Source organism: Plectropomus leopardus, chromosome 2, assembly GCF_026936395.1.
Source record: "Plectropomus leopardus strain MGB_pleo_1.0 chromosome 2, ASM2693639v1, whole genome shotgun sequence".
Lineage (NCBI taxonomy): Eukaryota > Metazoa > Chordata > Actinopteri > Perciformes > Serranidae > Plectropomus > Plectropomus leopardus.
Window position 1 is genome coordinate 35,824,994 of NC_142177.1, and position 21,434 is coordinate 35,846,427.

The 21,434-nt window shown below is 39.8% G+C and overlaps 2 protein-coding genes across 2 annotated transcripts in view; one reads left to right on the forward strand and one right to left on the reverse strand.

Moving 5' to 3' along the window:
* cenpp (centromere protein P) overlaps positions 1–21,434 on the forward strand; it is a 105,525-nt gene that overhangs the window by 51,597 nt on the left and 32,494 nt on the right. The gene's annotated exons all lie outside the window — the stretch shown is intronic.
* On the reverse strand, positions 1,424–14,455 carry aspn (asporin (LRR class 1)). The gene is made up of 8 exons (XM_042509713.2): positions 14,191–14,455; positions 9,319–9,566; positions 8,563–8,675; positions 5,727–5,940; positions 5,374–5,484; positions 5,032–5,125; positions 4,468–4,606; positions 1,424–2,778 (listed from the first exon to the last, which is right to left on the reverse strand). The coding sequence occupies exons 2-8, from the start codon at positions 9,533–9,535 to the stop codon at positions 2,578–2,580; spliced, it is 1,089 nt and encodes a 362-aa protein (XP_042365647.1). The 5' UTR covers positions 9,536–9,566; positions 14,191–14,455; the 3' UTR covers positions 1,424–2,577.

The window sequence follows — 21,434 nt, forward strand, 5'->3', positions numbered from 1 at the left end:
CCTAAAACCTGAAGCAGTTCTTGGGTGCTTTCATTCTTCTGAATCAATCTCCAGACCTCCACTGACACCAGGAGAACTACCTGCAACTTTTTAGTGTGCAGTGACATCTGCTGGTGGGTAAAGAAATAGCCCCACTGTTTTCTTTGTCAGCCTCTTAAACATGGGAACCAACACTGGTCCCAGTAACAGCATTTAGCTCGAATACTCATGCTTTTTTTCTGGGTCTAAACTGATCAGTTATTAGTTTTTCCAAAAAAGGAAAGACACTGGCACCACCCATAACGTTTTATAATTAACCAACACAATAATTCACAGGAAAAAACTCTGTATTTTTCACAGGAGGTTATTACTTGAGGTTTAGAGTGATTATCAACAAGAAACATTAGTGAGAATTAGTGCTGAAATGTCAGTAAGTTGATCGCCAGTAACTTAGATAATCTATTAATTATTGGACAGATCGCACAAGTATTTGATGATTTAACGTCGGGCTCAAAAAATGTTGAATTAACATTTAAAAAATTAACATTTTCTGACATTTAGTAGACTAAACAACTACTGATGTTATTTATAAAAAAAAAATCATCCATCTAATCATTAGTTGCTGCTACTCTAAGAATGCAATACACACGACTCTGGTTTGAGATGTTAAGTTATTTAAACACAGTTTTGCCCTTTTTTATAAATTCATAACATTTCTGGAAACCATGTTGAGTTAAAGGCACACTAGGCAGGGATTTTCAGTGACTGTTTGTAAACTAAAAATTCAAACACCTACCTCTCCAACAGAAAACAGGCCAACTCAGCGTACCCGCCAGTGAGTGTCACAGCCAAGAAAATATTGGCTCGTTTTGAGATGAGCTTTGTCTGCTTGTTGTGTCGTCACTTTACATTTGTGTTTTAGTTCCACACTATGTCCACAATTTTCATAGATTACTTTTGAATCCATGCTTGTACCTGGTCCCGACCTCACCTGCAGGGGTCTGTACACCACGTCCCAAAGGTGGCAGTCCAAAAAATGTCCCAACCACAGTAAAATTAGAAGAAAATGCTTGCAGACGGCAGCATCTCTGCAGGTAAACACACCACCACACTGTTCTAGTGAATATTATGATTGAGAGGGATTACTGTATGAGTCAATACATTATTTTTTAGAACAAATCCTGTATAGTATACCTTTTATGATTTCTGATCTTTGCCAATCAAGTTTTTAGTTTTTTTTCCTGCTAATATCTTCACACCAGAGCTTTATTTATTGGTTTTTGCAGATGCTTTGTATATTTAAAGCTTTGTCAAGTCAGATTTATTCATATAGCCTGAATCCACCTTTGTCCTGGAGAACAAGAGGATATGACAATAATAGTGTTAATAATGTTAACTTCCAACTCAAACCCACTTTAATTCCAACAAAAAGTGACAACATAAATGGGGAGGTGTTCCAGGTTTATTTAAAGACATACTAAATAAATATAGCACCATTTTCAGAGGAGAGAACACTGGGGGAAACATGTTTGTAAGGAAGATGCTCTCAGACGTTTCTGGTAGGGTTTTACATTACCTACTTATAATTGCAGTATTAATTTTATTTCACTTGGTTGCTAAAGTTAATTAAAACAAAATGACATTTGGGTTAACATCAAGGACAATGTATAATCCAGTCTGACATGTAGCTTTCAGCCGCTAAATACAGACAATTCAGACATGCAGTGAGATAATATAAAACATCCACATAAAGACAGACATGGGACTTCAAAGTGACTTATTGCACTAAATAATGCCAGCGTCATTCATTGACTGTACAGACTTCTGCTGGAAGGAACATTTGTTGAAGTACAAGTGGTTTTTAGGCTCCTATTTTACAGCTCTGGCCATACAGTGACTCTGCTATGATGATTACCATGTCTCAACTTTTTTTTAAAAAAAGAGGCATAAATAAAATAGATATAGAAATAGCAAAAAAGGAAAAGGTATTTTGTTCATGGTGTTTTAGAACTTGGAAATGTTTCAGTTCAGTATTTTATTAAAAGTTGTCTTATTTTTAAACTGGAAAGAAAAAAATTTAAAAGGATCACCTAAAAAGGCATCAGATGGTACTACAACTTCAGTTGCATCATTGGGTGATTTTGCTCTTAACTTGACCAGAGGGAGGCGCTTTATTCCTGGGAAATTTTAACAGCTAAAGTTCAGAAGCAAAGAATCACCTCACAAAGGCAGGCGGGACACTTGACTTGAGTTTCATTATAATGTGCAGCTGTTCATGTTATTGCGTCCACCCCCTGTATACTGTCTGTAGCGGCTGGAATTATTTTCTTAGTGTTGTAGCTTATGATTCAACATTAATGCCACTGCACCAACATCTAGACATCTACAGTTTTTTGGTTGTTTTTTTCCCCTACTGTACTACACTTTCTAATATATATCAATAGAATATGAAATTGTTGCTCTTTCCTGAATAGCTATGACTTTAGAAATCCAGTTCCATCTTGTTTCATCAATCAGAATTATATCCTACTCCTTCCTTATACTGTAAGGAGGATAGTGACAGTATCTCAGCTGTCTGGAGCTCATCGTTTTCACTCTCTACTTCCTTCTGAAGTTTCCGAGCTGAACGCCCCTTCGTCCGCTCACACAGCGAAAGGTGGCTGGCTGGATGTCCCAGTATTTAACAGGATTGGCAAACAGACTGATGCCTGTGTACAGGTTCTTCTTGGCACCGGGTGTGATGGGACAGAAGTCATTGACTCCCACACTGCTGATTTTGTTGCCATGGAGGTAAATCACCTAAACAGACAGAAGAGATTTGTTTTTTTTATTATTTTTCTGCTTTGTTAGTAAACCAACCATGATTAGGAGTTCTGTTATAATGCTGCTTTGCTTTGACTTTGGAAACTCAAAATCGCAACCTTTAGACCTGGAAAGAAAGACTGGAACAGTCTGAGTTACTAGCTGGAAAGTCAGGCATCATTTTATAGCTCCAAGTTGCTGAGCTTGAAACTGAAATTTATTTCGGACATGTAAAAACAGGAAAGGAAAGAATGAACATGTGAAGAGCTGAAGGAGTCGGATGTATTTGAGATACCTGAAACTACACAGTGAGATTTGGGGGCAAAAGTGAAAGAGTTTCTGTATCTTGTTGTGAGGGTGAGATGGAGCCAGAGGTCCTCATGTAAACTGGTGCAGCATCAGCAGTGATGCTGTTGCTGTACCTGACTTTTGGGCCTCATGATAAACATTTGGGGAGATCATGGATACCAGCAGCTGCAATGAGTTTTCTTTGCAGAGTTCAGGTGAGGAACTCAGACATCTGGAAGAAGTCTGGAGTAAAGCAGCTGCTCCTTCAGCGTGAGATTTAAAAGGAGTCACTTGAGGTGATCTGGACGCTTCACTGTGGAGGTTTTTTGGACATGTACATGGGAACCTCAGGACGCTGCAGGCTGAGCTGGAGAACATGGCCTGAGAGAAGTACGTCAGGGCTGCGTCCCTTATTTAGCCTTTTGCTGCAACTTTTGAAATTCTAGGTATATCTGTGAATCAAGTACAGAGGTCCAGACGCATTAAAGTTGCATTATGTAAGATCTGGGCATAATTTTAGTTTAAAGAAGAAGTAACACCTTTGACGTTATGTCCAAGATTCCTTTGTATTGTATTACAGAGATATTCACTGCTAAGCATCCAGGGACGGGCCATCCCTTCTGCAATAATGCATCCTGACCTGAGAGGCGATAGTGAGTCACTGTAGCCTCTAGTGTGCCGCAGTAGAGGATGAAGAAGCTGAGCCGTCCGGTGTGTTGTCAAAGTGTGTTTCCCTGTTGTATAGTGTCTCTCATGTTAATGCATAGCACCCCCTTGGTGGTCATGGTTGGGGCTAAGGGTTGTGGTCAGGTTTAGGCGGAGAGGAAACACATATCAACGGGGAAACAGTACTCGACTTAACACTAGAGTCAATGGATACAGCTTAGAAGTTATAGTCTCAGTGAATTAGTTAGTGTGTAAGAAACACAACAATGGTGAAAGCTCCAGGAAAACGACTTATATCCCATCACAAGCAGCTCCTCGAAAGAAGCAAAATTCTGTGACAAAGTAAAGAAGCAAAACTAGAGTAAATATTGGTGTGGCTTTCCAACGCTCGAGACAGCTCCTGGAGAGTAAAAAGATGTGGTTTGATGCTGAATTGGTAGTGTTTCTTTGAGACAAACATTGGCTATATACTGAAACATATCTTTGGTCCAGCTAATGACAACACAAACTGTAGGCGTACAGTCATTTAAAGGGTGAAATACTGCCCCCCATTTGGTTGGACTGGATGAATGGATCTTACAAAATGCATGCTGCATGTATTAACTGCATGCAGCACCTCAGGAACCCCGCTTCTAACTTTAAGGCCTCTACTGGCAGCTAAACGCAGCTAACTTTGCCAGTTTTGTGACATGCACTTTAATCTTTAATCTGCCCACAGTCTCTGTATCTCACCTGGAGGTAGCGCAGGGAGTTGAGGCTTGGTGGGACCTTTCTCAGACGGTTGTTGTCCAGGTGGATCTCACGGACATTTGGGGTGCTGGCAAAGCTGCCATTTTCTACAGACTTGATCTGGTTAAAACCAAGTCCTAGCCTGCAAAAATGGCAAAAGATAGTTGGCAGCTATGGTATCTCCTTTTGAGAATAACAGTCATTAACTCTGCAGAAGTAAATGACAATGAGAGACAATAATTTACACATAAAATCAACAAGCATAACATATATTTAACCTTCATATTCTGACCTGCACAAAAACAGCCACAGCATGGTAACAGAGATAAAATGTAAGCTTCTGAATTGTAGACTTTTGTGTAAATGTACCTGGCAGCTCAAAGGACACAATTAAATTTCCATGAATTCATTGATAAAAGCATAGGCAAACACAACATTCAGATTTAGATTTTGAAGAAGAGTTGGATTAATTTGAACAACATTCTCAATATAAAATGATGCCTGACTACAAAGTTTTGGCTTAATGGAAAATGCCAGTTTCTGGGGCAAACTGTTTCTGGTTTTTACCTCTGCAGGTTTTTATATCTTATGAAGTCTTCTATTTCCACCTTAGAGATCTTGTTGTAGTCCAGGCTCAGCTCTGTGATGGAGGACGGGAGGTCTGGGAGACACAAAACATAGCATAACCAAAGTAACAGATTAATTGACTTAACCTCAAGACTTGCTTTTAATAATGACCTGAAAAAAATGTTTGAATAAAAGCATCATATGAGCAAACATAAGTAGTATTTATGCCTTGTTTAGTTTTACATTCTAAGTCCAGTGTGGAAATCTGTAGGTGGGTGACTGGAGGAGAAAGAGGAGTGTGCCATTAGTTTGTTTAAATGAACCGAACATGTGATATTCCACCTTTTGGTATAGCGGTTAGCTTGGCCTCTGCTAAACCAACATAAAGGGTTGACACGCCGTTAAAAGCTCCCAGTGCAATCCCGCTATTGGCCAGAGGGTTGGCGCCCAGCTCTGTTGGGACAAGCACAAAACATCTGGTTACATTATTAATGATCCATTATATCTTCTGATTACAGAACATATATCAGTATGAGGACTTGTTGGCCCTGGGTAAGTCTGCAGTTTACAAATCAAAACAAATACTACAACGTCACAGTTTATTTATTACTCTTCTCTGGTTAAAGCAGCGGAATTAACTGCAGCAGTGTTTGGGTCCAATAGAAACCTGCAGACTTCTCCTTGGCAACACTCACCCAGCACGTGGAGTTTCCTCAGGCCTTTAAATGCATCCTTCTGGATTCTGTTGATCTTGTTTTCGTGGAAGCGGAGCTCGACGACATTGGGAGGCAGGTTTGCAGGGATCTCAGTCAGCAGGTTGTATGAGAGGTACAGCAGTCTGAGATGGTCCATGTTTCTGAAGGCCTTGGGGTGAATCTTAGAGATCTTGTTGTTGATCAGAAACAGGCCCTGATGGAGGAGAGATGAATCAGCATAAAACTTGGTAGACTGAAATGGAGTCTTTATTTTTTTTAATTTATTTTTTTTTATACAACAACCTTGTTGACCTTGTTTACATGGTCAGGAGGCCATTTCCTGCTAGAAGATATGAACCATTTTAACAACTTTGTTTATGACAGCTGAAACTTGCTTAACATAAGGTTCATTGCTCATTTCTTTTATTTTCAATATTTTTTTTGGCTTTTTGCCTTTATTAGAGATAAGAAAGCTTAAGCATGAAAAGGGGAGAGAGAGATTGGATGACGTGCAGCAAAGGGCCGCAGGTTGGAGTCAAACAAGCAGCCTCTGTACACAGGGCGCCCACTCTACCAGGTGAGCTACTGGGCGCCACATATTTAGATATTTTTAAAATATTATACCTTCTCACTGCTGTAATGTTCTAGTCTTGTTAAAACGTTGTATATAGTTGTTTGTGTAATCCTTTAAATTGTGTCCGTGTTATTTCAGTTTTGCTCTGTGAAGCACTTCGGGCTACATGTTTGTGTTAAAGGTGACAGATAAATTAAGCTGAGTTGAGACTCAAAACTAAAATTTGATTGAAACTATAATAGATGAACAGAATCACAATTTAAACAAACTGTAAACAAAACCCAACTCTTAAGGGTAAGGTCAGTTGCATCATTCAACACTCTACTGTATTAGTACAGAGCTGCAGATTGTTCTTACTGTTTGTTTTGATACAACAGTATAATGCAAACTTTAAGACCTTGATGTGGTTTATTCTCAGCTGGAAAAACATTAGCTGGATCAAAGAGAGACCCGCTGTTAGCGCCCCTGCTCCTTTACGGGAGTTTCATACAGAGGAACTGTAATCTCATCAGGCTGCAGGCTACATTTCAGGCTGAAATTAGGGAGCTTTTTTCTTATCAAGTTACTTTAATAGCTACAAGATGGTTTTGTCATTCACAAATCTTGAATCTAAATGTTGCTCATTTAAAGTTCTGAACTTAATGTTGACATTTTGTAGACGGAGGCAGTCGGAAGTCTTTGGCTGAACAATGGATCTGTTGTCTTGTTGTGAAAGTATTTACATTCGTGCAGTAGAACAAATGGTGGATATGAGCATGCTGTTTTTTGTTTCTGATGTGTGGTGCTGATTTTGTCTTTGATTTGGCTCTTTTGTGCTGGTATTGTGAACAGCAAAATTGAACTTTTAGCCATCTCGTTTAAGCTTTAGTAAGCTGGTCTCTCGGGTCCAATCTTCAACTAGCCACTTCTCGTTATGTGGCATGTCAATGCAATCAGAGGAATAAATGTTGGCATTGTACGTTTCTGCAAACCATGGATACATAACATTTATAATTATTATGTGGCGGATATCTTGAAATGTCACGCTTCTTCATGGTTCAACCACACTGAATGCTTTTGTGTGTGTGTTCGTGTGTCCCTTTGTGTCAGTCTGTGTTCCCTTCTCTAAAGTCTAAGGTTTTTGCGCATCTGTGAACGCAGCACAGGCAAAAGTCTTTAGTTCTTTTTCTGTCCTCAGCAGAAATTTAGAGTAGAGTTTGGGTTGTTGTGTGGATAAATGGTCTGTCGATCCAATTAGAGCTGATCCGATCAGATCACTGGATGAGAAGAGCATCTGCTGCAGAGGCGAGTGAATGCCAACTTGTAGACCCAGCTCAATGAACGGTTAAATTTCACTTCTGCTGTGTGTTTTGGCTGTGCTGCTCCATCTGTACCCAGAGTGCGCTCTGTGCTCTGAGAATGTGAATGAATAACTGAACAGTTTTTAAATACTAACAGTGATCCTTATGAACAATCCAGCTCCCGAAGTAAAAACATGATTACGTGGCAGCAGATGTTATTGTGGCAGGCCACCACAAATGAATGTGTGGGAAACTCTGGTTGTGGTTAATGTGTGGCTATGTTTAGGCACAAAATCACATTATTATGGTTAGGAAAAGATCTGATTTGGGTTTAAAATGCTTGGCTTTGATGCCCCAATCACTGCTGGAAATACTGCCAATGTCTTGTAAAAAAAACCAACTGATTTTTATTGTTTGTTGGTCTCAAATGTCAGTCTTTCGTGGCCTGCAGCTTTGCTCCTCGTCTCCTCTAGGTGTCACGCCATCCACAATCTCCTCCACCGCTCATTATCAAAGTCAGCTTATATATGTATTATTAGAACTTTGTCTCTTTTGAAATGTACAATGCCATCCTTTTCTTCTGGTGATTGCGCTGTATGTGTGGTCGAGATTTCCTTGGTTTTGCATTGGTCAGATTTGGACCCCAGGTACAGCAAAATGGAATTGGACTGTGCTGATATTTGGACAGACACTGTTTGTTTGTCCCAGCAGATAGTTTTAATAGGTAGCAGAAAGTTTGGCGCTTCTAATTATCCAGGAGATTAGATCATAATAGATGTACAGACTGATGCAGTACACAGTAATTTCACGTTTCCTGCAGCACATGTCTGGCTCAGGTGTGTGCAGGAGATGTGAGTGGAATAGAATCAGATGGATTGATGTCACACTTCTTTCAGTCATGCCTAATGTTTATGTCTGTTTAGTGTTAAAAGGGAAGGGGCTGTGGTGTTCATTAGTGTTCAGGGTTAAACAGTTCTCTTACATAAAGCTTGTGGAGCCCTTTAAAGTCGTTCTCCTTGATCTCAGTGATATCATTATTTTGGAGGTCAAGCATCACAGTGTCTTCAGGAATCTTCTCAGGAACAGAGATCTGACCTGTTGGCAGAAACACAAATGTGTCATTGAAGACCAGGGGCCGTGTTCACAACCTCTCTGAGAATACTCTGAGAGAGCTCCGAACTGATTCTTAAAAGCCCAAGCTTAGGAGTGATTTTGGGAAAAAAAAGCAACTCTGAGCAAAGGGGCGACAGAAACTTCGAAGAAACATTCATCTTAGTTAGGAGGTGTGGTTGACCCATTTGTGTGACACATTCTTTCTTTTTTTAATAATGCTTTTTGGGCTTTTGACATTATTTGATAGGACAGCTTAAGTGTGAAAGGGGGAAAGAGAGGGGGTGACATGCAGCAAAGGGCAAAAGCCTGAATTGAACCCACAGCAACTGCAGGGACGTAACCTCTGCACATGTATGACAAATTATTTTACAAGATGTGATTGGTTGCCCTTGGTTGGTTAATTGGATTGGTTGGTTTATGAGCCTGAAAGGTGTGGACACACTCAGTGGAAGAATTAACTGCATCTCAGTATGAGACTGTGAAAGAGTAATCATTGTTTGTGTCATCACCCTGCTGATGGAAGTCTTTACTGCTGTACTTTCATTTTTCCAGTTGCCAAATAATTAAGGGTTGTGATGACGTTGTTTCTGGCGTTTTATTGTGTTCATACTGTGTGTGTTCTCACCCTGGTCGGAGCATTGGACCACTCTGGGAGAGCAGTGGCAACCAGCCGGACAGCTCTCATCTTCATCATCATAATCATCATCGTCATTGTCATCATCGTCATCGCCCACATCAGCCATCATGATGTCATAGTTTTTCATGAAGTCCATGACATTGATTGGCTCGTAGGGTTTGGCGTTGCCCAGTGCCAGCAGGCAGAGCAGGAGGAAGATCCTCATGGTTTAATAGGAAGACGGGTCAGTGGGAGACCTGTGGGAAGAGACAGGTCACGCTGGCTTAAACTAACAGACAGCACTAGACTGTGAAGCCATGGCACTGAGGAAATGACCTGTCCATGCAGTGGAATATATTTTTTTATTTGTTTGTTTTCCCTGCAGTTTTAGGCCAACATCAACAGAACAGAGGTGCAGAACCCTGTAGTTTACCTCTGCTGACACTGTCCAGATGAGTGAACCACTGAAATGGTATTTACAAGTGAAGATTTTGTGATGGTTCCAGTTTTAATAGCTCGGACTTTCAATGGTACTTTTTAGAAATGGGGAAGCCTGTGGAAGTTGGTCACCTTCGATGTGTAATCTTGCGAACAGCATATTGTTTTAAGAGTCTTTGCACAAAATAGTGCAGCAATACAATAGGATTCAACCTTAGTTTCTGGGAGCCAAGTGGACCTGTGAATCCCTCTTTATGGTGTGCTCATGTCCCATGTTGTTGTACAACTTAATTCATTCATTAGTATAAACCCCTTAAGAAGAACCATCTTGTTTTCGAGGGGGTCCCAAGCGAGTCTGCCCAAAGCAATGACTCACTGTGCCATTACTGTATGTTTTAGAGCAGAGGTGCCATCAAGATGGGACTGCTACACACAAATGTCTTCTTTTTCTGAGTTTTCAGGGTTTTTCTCTAAATGCTGTTGCTTTAAACACTGGACAGATTTACCTCCATTGGCCCCTGAATATTACTTGTTTGTAACAATCTAATAAACTTTCTACTGTAAAATGTGCTTAGACAGCAAGTTAAAGTTGCACCAGTAAATCATAAATCCATCACTGAGTTTGTGTGGAAAGTCCTTCCTTAGTTCCTAGTTACTGCTAACCAATTTCAAACTAGTGATTTACTTTCACCAATAAAACTTGAGAAAAGTCTTAAAAGTAATCAACTGCTTAACAGGAAGTCAGCGTATCACAAGCTGTGACATTCCTGCCAGTATCAGTTTTACAATGCCAGACGATAAATATTATACTTAGCTGTTAATCCTTTGTGAAAGTGCTGCCTCATGCTGTGTCTCACAGAAGGCTTTAAGGCACCACACCACCGATGTTAATGATAATAATAATAATGACACAGACACACCCACACTAACAACCTAACTCCCCCTAGTACACTTGAGGTTATTTAAGTATTTCCACTAAAACTTATTTCAACACCTTTCATTGCATTCACTGTTTTTCACCTTTTTTCCCATTTCAATTATTCCACCTCTTCTAACTCCTTTAGATGCTTCTTTATATGGAAACCAGCAAAACTGTTCAGCTGCCAGATCTTCATTAAGCAGAACAGCTCAGCTTTTAAGCAGCCAGCAATCAAAATCTAACACCGCACTCTCTGCAGAAACTACACTCAGGAGTGATTGTTGATGCATGTAATCAGTCCTTTAAAGTTAAGCACTAGCACGAAGAATCCCAATATGTTATTTCTATAGCCAAGGAAAGTCCAATCAATGTTTGTGAACATGAGCTACTCTCTCTCAAAGCCAGAAACCAGAGAAGTTTCCACCTTGTGATGTCATAGAGTAAAGTCTGGAGCTGCCCTACAGACAGTGAATGGGAGACTGATTTAATGGACCCACAGAGTGTGTGTTTTCCTTTTTTATCAAAATGAGCTTTATTCTATCATTTGGTTCTGAAACAGAAAATGTACCGTATATGTGCAGATCATTCTTCTGGGTGCTCTCAGTGTCATCTAAAACATCTTCCACCATTCATTGTCTACGGAGCAACTTCCAACTTAATACCTATGACATCACAAGTTTGAGTTTTAGCACTCTTGTTTTTGAATTGAGTAGAGTTGTTTACCAGTATTTTTGGTGGGGCTGCCCCTTGAAAGTTGGAGATTAGAATTTTAAGTTTTTTTGTGGGAAGTGAGTGCTTCTGACTTCACTTTACTCTTTGGTACAGAAAGCTGCGGACATGCAGGCAGCGGCACAGAGAAGGAGAGACCCTCTGCTTAGAAGTGGTGAATTTACCTTGAACAGCACCTTAATAGGATACAGTCTCTGGCCTTTGTTTGATATCTAGTGTCAGCAAAAAAACGTTGCGCATTTATGGCCCGATGTTGGCGCAGTTAGCTTGTTCATTATATTCGCTATATTACATGAATGCCGTTGTCACATTAAACATCGTTTGATGCCTGTTCAAACTTCATATGAAAAACAAAACAAATCTTTGAATATTCATATTGGACAGCCATACCTGATTTAACTGGCATAATTCTGAGTCATGTACATCCCCAATTTTTGGACTGTCTATGAATTTCGAAAATGTGCGTAATTGTGCGTAATCCTAATTCCCCTTTAAAGCTGTAGTGAGCAGTGGTGGAGCTTTAAAGCTGTAGTGAGCAGTGGTGGAGCTGATCGTAGCTGCTTTATATACTGTTTGGTAGTTTAATTTTTAGTAATGCATTATATTAAAGAAACTGAGCACCTCTTTTGTAAAATCTTAATCTGAAAAGAAACTGGTAACTATAGCTGCCACATAAATGCAGTGCAGTAAAAAGTACAATATTTTCCTCTGAATTGTGGAGGACCTAAAAATTGTACTTAAATATAGTACTTAGATGCAGTTGCATTCAATCACGTTTGGTGACCATGGTAACATGTTCCAAGCATTTATGCAAAGTAGCAGATTTTCCTAGAGAGCTTAAGTAGACTTGGTAGCCTCCACTTCAGTGTGAGTGCTGGAGCCAATCTATATAAAACTATAATAACCGTTTTCCTGCACAGTGCTACTGTCACCTGAGATCCACCCAAACTGTTTTTAGTTCTCCAGCTGAGTGTCAGTTTCACAGCCTCAGGTTAGCCTGATTTGGGAACATATTGCTAAAACAGTCCGTGGTGAAAGGGCACGCAAAGTTCCTGTGATCAGTTTCAGTAAGTGCTGCTGTTTTTTCTATCAGTTTTTCCATGAAGCTCTGAAAACCTCCACTGGAAACGAGTTCTTGCAGCCAACATAAATGTTTCTCCAGCTCTCACCTATTCAGCATCTGTGGTGATTCACAAAATGATTTATATATCTTCCTCTATTACACATTCACACAGCCAGCAGAGAGAGGCCGAGGTCGACTGGTTGCGTGCCTCTGGTAATCTTGATGGATTCTGAGCCCTTGAGTTGAGGAATCAGTCCTCCCACAAATATGTGGTGGTGGTCGAGCATCCTGCTGCGACAGCAAATACTGCTCAGCGTAGACCCTTTCTCTGCATCCAGTCGTTTGTTCCACATGTGCACATTTAGCACAAAAGAGGCTGTTTTATTGAGTTTTGTTTTGCATCTCGGTGGGTTTTTGCTTTAACAACTGTGTAGTAAGTTGAAGATATTTATTTTATTTATTGTTTTTTTCTGCTGGTAATCAAACAAGCCTTAAATACAAATCCAATAAATCTGACTTCACTACTGTTAGACTAGTGAATGTACAGTAAAGAGCTTTTGTTTACAGTCAGTTCTCTAAAGAGTTGCATTTCATTAAACATTCAAACCAGAGTTGCCACCAGCCTGTATCCCCGTCTGATCTCATCAGGACTCACATAGACAACTGGTGATTATTTTCATGATCTTATAATCTGTCAATTTTTTTTATGATTATTGGGTAATGGTCTAGTCCAGGGGTCCCCCTACTACATACGTTGTATAAAACTGCATATCTGTATTTGCCTCCTCTGCAGTAACTACGAGGACCTCTCATCTGTTGAAAATCCACAGTAAAGTCTATAAAATGTCAGAAAAATGTGAAAAAAAAATTGCAACCCAGTTTAGCAGAGCGTCCAAACGTCAGTCCTTAATCAAAAGATACTAAGTACATGTTTACGATGACATAAAGCAAAGAGAAACAATATTGGAGAAGCTGGTACCAGAGGATATTTTGCATGTCAAAAAAGGTTGCTTTTTTAAAACAGCAGATGTTGGAACTGACAATCAATCATCAAAGTTATTGCTAGCTGATTTTCTGTTGATTGACAACTTAATAACTCAGCACTTACAACAGTATAAGATCCTGCAGTTGAAGTAATTCGGAAATGTGTGGTAATTCAGATGGGTTTTCCTCATATGTTTGCATTTACAATTTATGATGACTGTACTCCATGGAAAATTACTTTACATTTTTGTCAAATGAGATCTACTTGAACCAAAACCTGAGGCAAGAAACACATGAAAGACCACAGCATTCAATATAAAACCCAACCATTAATAATCAAACCTTCAGATTTTGGTATAAATCACAGAAAACATGATCCGCAGACATATAAACATTCCTGTAAATTGATCTTGTTGTGCTCTAAACTTTGCATGCAAATCAAACTCATTCAGACATAACTACATTGGTAATATTTTCTCTTAAAATAGATCAGTTTTTCCTACAATAAATACCCAGATCAGCTTGTGAAATGAATATTTTCAGAGAAATGTTTTGCAGCCTGGCCCTGTTGCTCCACTGAAACACCTCCACCACCTTTCAGGCATTTAGCAAAAGACTTGTAAACTTAAAGACTTAAACACATCATAGATGCTGCATTTTCTGAGACTAAAACATGTCAGATCCACTAGTTAAAAACTTAAAAAGATTAGGTGTTTTGTTTTGTAAATAAATACAGGGTGTGTCCTACCTCAGTCTTCAGGTGTGTTTGTGTCCTGGTTTAAACCCCACGCAGTGAGCAGAGCAGCAGCAGGGTCCAGCTGGAAGGCTGAGAGTTGGATCCTCAGTCAATACATTCCCAGTGAACAGAGAACAGCACCCTCTCTCACCAGAAGTTAAAAAAAACAAACTGCCCCCAGAACACCCCCACCGACGGAAAACCACTGCTGCTAGGGTGAGAGGTTGAGTTTCAGTGAGGAGCTCTCGACTCTCTGAGTGATCACACCGTGCGTCTCTGGGACTACATTTGAAAAGGCATTGTTAGGACTTTAGTCATGTGCTTTTCATCAGGAGCTTTGAAGTGATGCCAGAATGCTGAAATCTTTATATAGAACATACCGGTAGGTCTATCACCTCCCCTCCCTTCACGGCCGGCTGCCACATTAAATATTTTACATCAACATGAATGGTTCCTACACTCAGGCCTGTTGGCACCACGTTAAACAAGGAACGTGGGACTGTACAGCTGCTGCAGCTGTTTGGGTTCTCTCAGTGAAACATCAACACTAAGGATGGAAGTGAGCCGACCCTGTCAGGGATATTTCAGTATGATGCCATCTGAATTCTGGCATCTGGCTGCTTCTTAGTAAACGACTTCCCCAAACAAGGAGTCGAGGCTGCGGATGAACACCTGTGATGTGATGATCAGCAAGACGATGTGTGAGATGTTGTGATGCTCGTCATCAGGTTGCAATGCATCTTCATTTACAGGACAGGATAATGAACAAGCCCCTTTTTACAATTTTCCCTAACAATGATATAACAGGTGAAAGGTCAAGATATGAAGAAACTGCAACACATTCTTAAAACTATCTGCCCAGAGGGAGAGAGATTAGAAATGTAGACTTTTCAAGACTTTATCTGCAGTCCAGTGTCTCATTTCATTTCAGCCAGGAGCGTGTTGAAAAAAAAACATCCATAACACTGAGTGACTTAAGACAAACACGTCTTCTGCATTGTGTTCCACTGATGTAAGGCAGTACAAGTTACCATCACAGTCTGTGAGCAGCCTTCTCTCGTGTTATTTTAGATTTCCTTCTTAATTGGAAAGCAGAGACAGAAGGGAAACTGGGGCGATGCTTTGCTACATCCAGCCAACATGATTTGTTCTGTGTTGTGTTCTGCATGATGTGTATTTTAACAAGGCACAACAGTAAAGCCCGAAGCTTTGTTTAAGGCAGAAATGAGACATACCTCCCAAGAATGGAAAAGCTAACAGGAGCTTGCTCCCTCAGGGGTTCACGTGTTATACTATTCCTTTTTCCATTCTGTACTGGTATTTTCTGCTGAGCTGAGCTGGAACTGCATTCTGAGGCACAACTTACGGCAGAGCCAGACCATCCAAATATGCCCTGGTTTGGCAGTCTGACAAACCAAAATGGGAGCGGGTCTGTGTTCTGGTTTCAATGCATCTTCTTGGTGGGGAAACCATATTTTCCAATCCATCAGAAATCTGGTGAAATGATTATCTCATCAAAAAGGAGCCAGTTGGACATGTGAGAGTGCACTACTCTTTAAAAGAAATTCATAAACATAATCAGTTTTAAGAAATGTAAAAACAAATCCTACTAGTAATTTTTACCTCTCCCCAAAAAAACTGAATAGCACATCACAAACAACAAAGCACACATTCTTTATCACTGTTTAATCTTTCTGTAGATTTAATGGATTTCATCATTTTCGGTGGGCGGCCTACTGGCCTGCCAGCTTAAGGTCCTGTCCACGTCATCAAAAGGTTTCTGGTTTGAATCCGGCCAAGACCTTTGTTGCAACTAGAGAGGCAGTGGTGTCTGATGTTGTTGCTGTTGTTGTTTTGGGATAAACTGTGCGTTATTGATGTTACGAGATTGGTCCTATTTATTTAGGTTGCTGGGTTGTTTCTAATGTGCACTTTAGATTGTTTTCTGATGTGGCATCTTTCTATTACTGGCTATTTTTTTCATAAATTTATGTATCATATTTTGAATTCTGATGTTGTGATCAAGCCGCAGCCCTCAAGGCTGAAAAGTGAAGCCAATGCTGACATGCCAAAAGCCACAATTCGACTGGCCACTTGAGGCTGGCTCAGAAACAAAATCAGTCTCCACAAAATCAATCCCCACAATGTCCCACTTTACAGCAGAAATAAAGATGTTTACAGCCTGTTACAAAGAAACACAGTTTTGGTCTCTATAGCTAATTTTAACATTCGTGACAACTGTACGGGGGATGAATTTTAATATAAGTCATCTGTTTACATTTTATTACAGCCCAAAGTTACGCATATTTAAGTGTGGGCTGCTTGAGTGACCAGTTTTCTGCGAGGTCTCAACACAGTCTTGAGTCAGATCCACCCCTCGCTCCTCCACAGCTCCACCCTCTCGTCCAAATATGGTCACTTCCGACCCGGCCGAAATGCCAAACAAGAGGCTCCAAAATGGCAGTCCATAAACCAAAGGGTGGCGTTACAGTAGCTACGTCCATTATATATATAGTCTGTGGTTTAATCGAAAGGTTACTGGTTTGAGTCTGGCCAAGGCCGTTGTTGCAACTAGATAGGAAGTGGGGTCTATGTTGTTTTGCTGTTGTTGATGATGTTGGTTTGGGGTAAACTGATGATACTAGACTGCTCTTATTTATTTAGGTTGTGAGGTTGTTTCTAAGGTGGCATTTTAGGTTGTTTTTTGATTTTATATTCTTCCCTTATTGGCTAGTTTATTCAGATGTTTAGCAGTGATATTTTTAATTTTGATCTCGTGACCTATTCTGTGTTATGTTGTTAGTATGTATCTTACCATTTTTGCTGCTTAATGTGGCCTGGACACCCTTGAAAATGATTTCATCTAAATGAGCATTTCCAGGTCAAATAAGGCTATATTTTAAAAAGCAAAAATAAGTAAATAATAAATGTTTTGCCGTTAGAATGTTAAAGCAGCGACAATTATTCAGCAGCAGTTGTGGTGAAGATAATCCCCTTTATGATTTAGAACGCTTCGAAAGTTGTTTTCCAATGCAAAATAAAATACACAGTGGTTAAAAGACCAAAAGCCGTCAACAATACTTTATGAAGACATCAAAACTTTTTTGATGTTGTCAGTAGTGAGCGAGCTGCTCAGTCACCCTGAGAGTGTTGTTTCTAGATGTTTTGAGTCAGACTCGCAAGTTAAGTTGTTCACCTCAAGAGGCTTATTTAACACTTCACTACTGGAGAATTTCAACACTGAGAAGAGGAGTTAAAGTTTGAGATTAGTCCATCTGCCTCACATTTAAAAAGTCCACTGTAAGCCTACTATTATCTGAAGTTCACTTTTCATTATTCTCTTGTTAAAACCTCTGCCTGTGTTTCCAGTCGCTCATTATCACAGTTTCAGAGCTCTGCTGAAACAATACCCTGTTATGAGCCAGAATTTAAGATTAAAGGAACTATTTTCCCAAATGTTGCTGAGATCTAATTAGAACCTGATGTTAAACCTGCCTGAGAGTTTTTTCCTCTCTGTTTATCATAAGAGGACACAGGCTTTGTTCTCCACTGTAAGGACCACTTGGCCAACAGTCCATCCTATTGTCTTCTGGTATAAAAGCAACATTTTAAATGTTTTGTTTTGAGCAAGACGTTTGTCATGCTGTCAACCTTTGTTCTGCAGGATCGTGTGCATGAAAACCTCATACTTCTCCTCATCTCACTGGTGTGCCACAGAAAGATTTAATTCAGTAGCTTCAAAAGTCCAAGGAGGAATATTGGTTTGTGGTAGAGAAAGAATGTATGGCGTAATTATTGGAATTACAGTATTCAAACTGCAAATTAAATGTTAGAGATTATTTCCTGATGGGAGATGGTCTGCGTTCCTGATGGGAGGCGGTCAGGATGTCATTTCTCTCTCACAATCTCATACTTTCCGACCCGTCAGACGTCTGTGACGGCTCTGAACTGGCTGGAGCTTGTTGTGTTCTCATGTTGAGAAGAATTTCCTCCATCTGAGTCCTCAAATGCCGTGAATCACCGGGGCGAGTTTCAGGGCGACGGTGCCAAGGAGTTGCCTCAGTGCTGCTCTCACTTTAGTGCCACAGGAACATCTTGTTGCCAGGAAATATTTTGTTAGAGCTGTAACAGGTTCACAACTCAGCATGTTACCTGCTGCTGGGTGTTACCCAGCCAGGCTGCACAACAGACCACTGTTTACCATCCTTCATCCCCCCCCACTTCACCCTGATGTCACCTCACCATGATGGTTATTATAAATATTGGGACATAAACTCCAACTCCATTAGTGCTCGGGAGCTCGGGCACCCACAGCAGAATCACAGAGTGGGCCCGTCATATTGGTAGAATAGTAAAGTCATAAAAGTATAGATAAAAGATTGTGTTATAGTGGTGAGTTTTGACTATGAGCCAAACCTGTTTCCATTCCTATATTTCACCTTCTGTGTGAAGTTCGACAATCCCCCTATGTTTTTATCAGTCAGCGGTTTCTTGCAGAGGAAAATGCATCATTTTGCATTTTTTTGTACTGACAGTCTGACCTCATTTGCTCTGAGAATGAACCTTCAACAAGCAAACAGAAACTTTTACATTAAAGTCGTTCGGTGTTCCCTCACTTAAGATTTTGATAAATGTAAAAGGACCCATTTGACAATTCAATTGCAAGAATAAATGTTGGCATTGTATGTTTCTACAGACCACGGATATGTAACATTTATATGTTATTATGTAGGTTATGTGTTGACACTTTACATTTTAACATTGCTGTGGTGAACATGTGGTTAGATATTGGCCCAAAACCAATATCTTAGGAAAAAGATCATGTTTTGGCTTAAAACTCACACTTTTGGGGCACAACCCCCCCTGAAATTGCCACTGATGTCTTGCTAAAACACAACTGCTTTTGTTGTTGGTTGGTTTTAAAACAATAATCTGCAGCTTGGCAGCCATCTCACCTTGGTCTCACACCAATCACCATCCCCAGCACTTCCCCATGAAGAACTCAGCTCATACACATGTAGTCAGAACAACGTCATGAAATGTACAAATGTAATGTGTCTGTGTTTTTTTCAGAAATGTACAACGCCAACATTTTCTTCTGGTAACTGGACTGCAATGAAAGCTAAAAAAAAAACAAAACACAACTTGCTATTAATAATCTCAACACCAGCAGTGTCAGTCAGTGTGAGTAACCTGAACCACTGATAATAGCTATATTATAGATTTATAGATTTATGTAATTTGGTGTTAAATACACAGAAAATCTGGATGGTGTTTAATTGGTCACTCTGGATGACTGACATTACAAAGTATTCCTTTACAACCCAGAAAATCTTTTAGTCAGCAAAAAAAGCTGAACATGCAAACATTTTGAATGTATCAACATGTAATGAAACAACAAACAACAATCAAAAAATATTATGTAATGGAGTACCCAAAAGTGTTTCCAAAAATATGCTTCAGCACACTAGCATCTAGACACTAATGAGCAGAAGTTTAAATTAAATCAAAAAGCTAAGATAGCACTACATTTTTAACAAAAAATATCCTGCTCTAGCTTTTTTTTTTAAATAAAGGGGTTTAGATCAGTGGTTCCCAACCTTTGTTCCTTTTAAATGATGTAAAGCCTACAGGTGACCAATTGTTAGTCTATGTTTATGTCAATGTATTATGACCATGACAACTAAAGACTTAATTATTCTCCCCCACAGTTTTATATGAATAACTTTTAGTAGGATAGGTAAGGTAGAAATATTCAGTAACTCACAAAAATAAAGATAAAAAAAGTACAGATCAAATGAACAGCTGACAAAACAAATTTACCTTTGTTTAGTTTTTGTTGTGCTTTCGTATAATTTTAATCAGTCAAGACTACAAAAGTATAATGTACCACATTTATCCTGAAATAATTGATCCTGTCATTGCGTTGAATGGAGGTCCGGTTATTATTTGTACCTGGAGAAATGTCTGCTGAGTACATAAAACCTGATTGTAAGCCATATGCCGACATCCTTAGGAGCATTGAAGAGGTTATGTGACTAATGACTATTAGATTGTTCCTTCATGTGTTTGATTTGTGAGACTGATGAACACAGCAGCTGTTCATGTTGGCAGACAAGAAAAATTTCTTTCTTTCTTTCTTTCTTTCTTTTCAACAGGAAAACTTTTGATCTTTGAGCTTTGGCTTGTTGAAAAAAACAGTTTTCCAGCTGAAGTACGATGAGATGACGACTGGCAGCATCTAGAAAGTGACCAGACATTACTGATTGTTGTTTTTATTGCTTTTCTACTTTAAGATTTATTTTTGTCTGCATATAATTGTTTGATATTTCCAGTTTGTCTTACCAAAGAGGGGGCTGAGGTTTTTGTCCTCTTCACATTGTAGCTTTTCCGTTCCAATCGTCCTTTAGATCTGCCTGCTACTGAGGTAAATGATCCGAAACCTCAGGCTTTCAGGGGAAAATATTATGATAAAGTTGGCTTTCAGCTCTCATAATTACAGCTTTCTCTGAATGTGTATTGCATGAGGACGGAGGACATGTGATGCAAAGATACCACATTTTATTATGACTCATTCTTTAATAGTCATCATGGCTCCACCTTGTCCCTGAGGCCTAAGGTGTTAATTTGATAACATGAGAGTAAGTTAATGTACTGGATGTGCTGACAGTTGACTCAGGGAATTCAGCCGAAGAGAATCTAACTTCTTTGAAAATGTGACTCATATGCTCACAGGTTGAGTATTTGCATTCAGTGTCAACATCGTCAAGTCCTTCAAAAAATAAAAAAAAACCTCAAGGTGTTCTACAGTGGTCCAGATGGAAACATGAAGCTCATGTTGCCTTGTTCCAGACGTCTGAATCACCACTCAGATCTTTTTCATCCATTCAAGGAGGTCTGGAGTTGTGCTCATAGACGGCAGTTCCCAGATAATCAGAGTATGGTTTATACGAGTTAGCTGCACTCACAGAGAAGTTTTAAACACAAATGTTCCCACAGTCAGATACCCCTTCCCAACCAAAATTAGCGTGTGCACACGGGATTGTCAAACTTGGGTAAACCTGCTAAAAATAGGCTATAGACTGCTTTCCCATTGCCAGTGGAGCTGAACTGTGTGCACAGCTCTGCAGCAGACGAGTCTACCTTTTCTGTGTGTGTGGGTTGTTTTGTTTTGTCTGTTTAACATCACAGACAGACTGGAGAACAGGTAAACTGGAGAAAGCAGCATGGACAGAGGTCTGTGAAAACTTTACGGT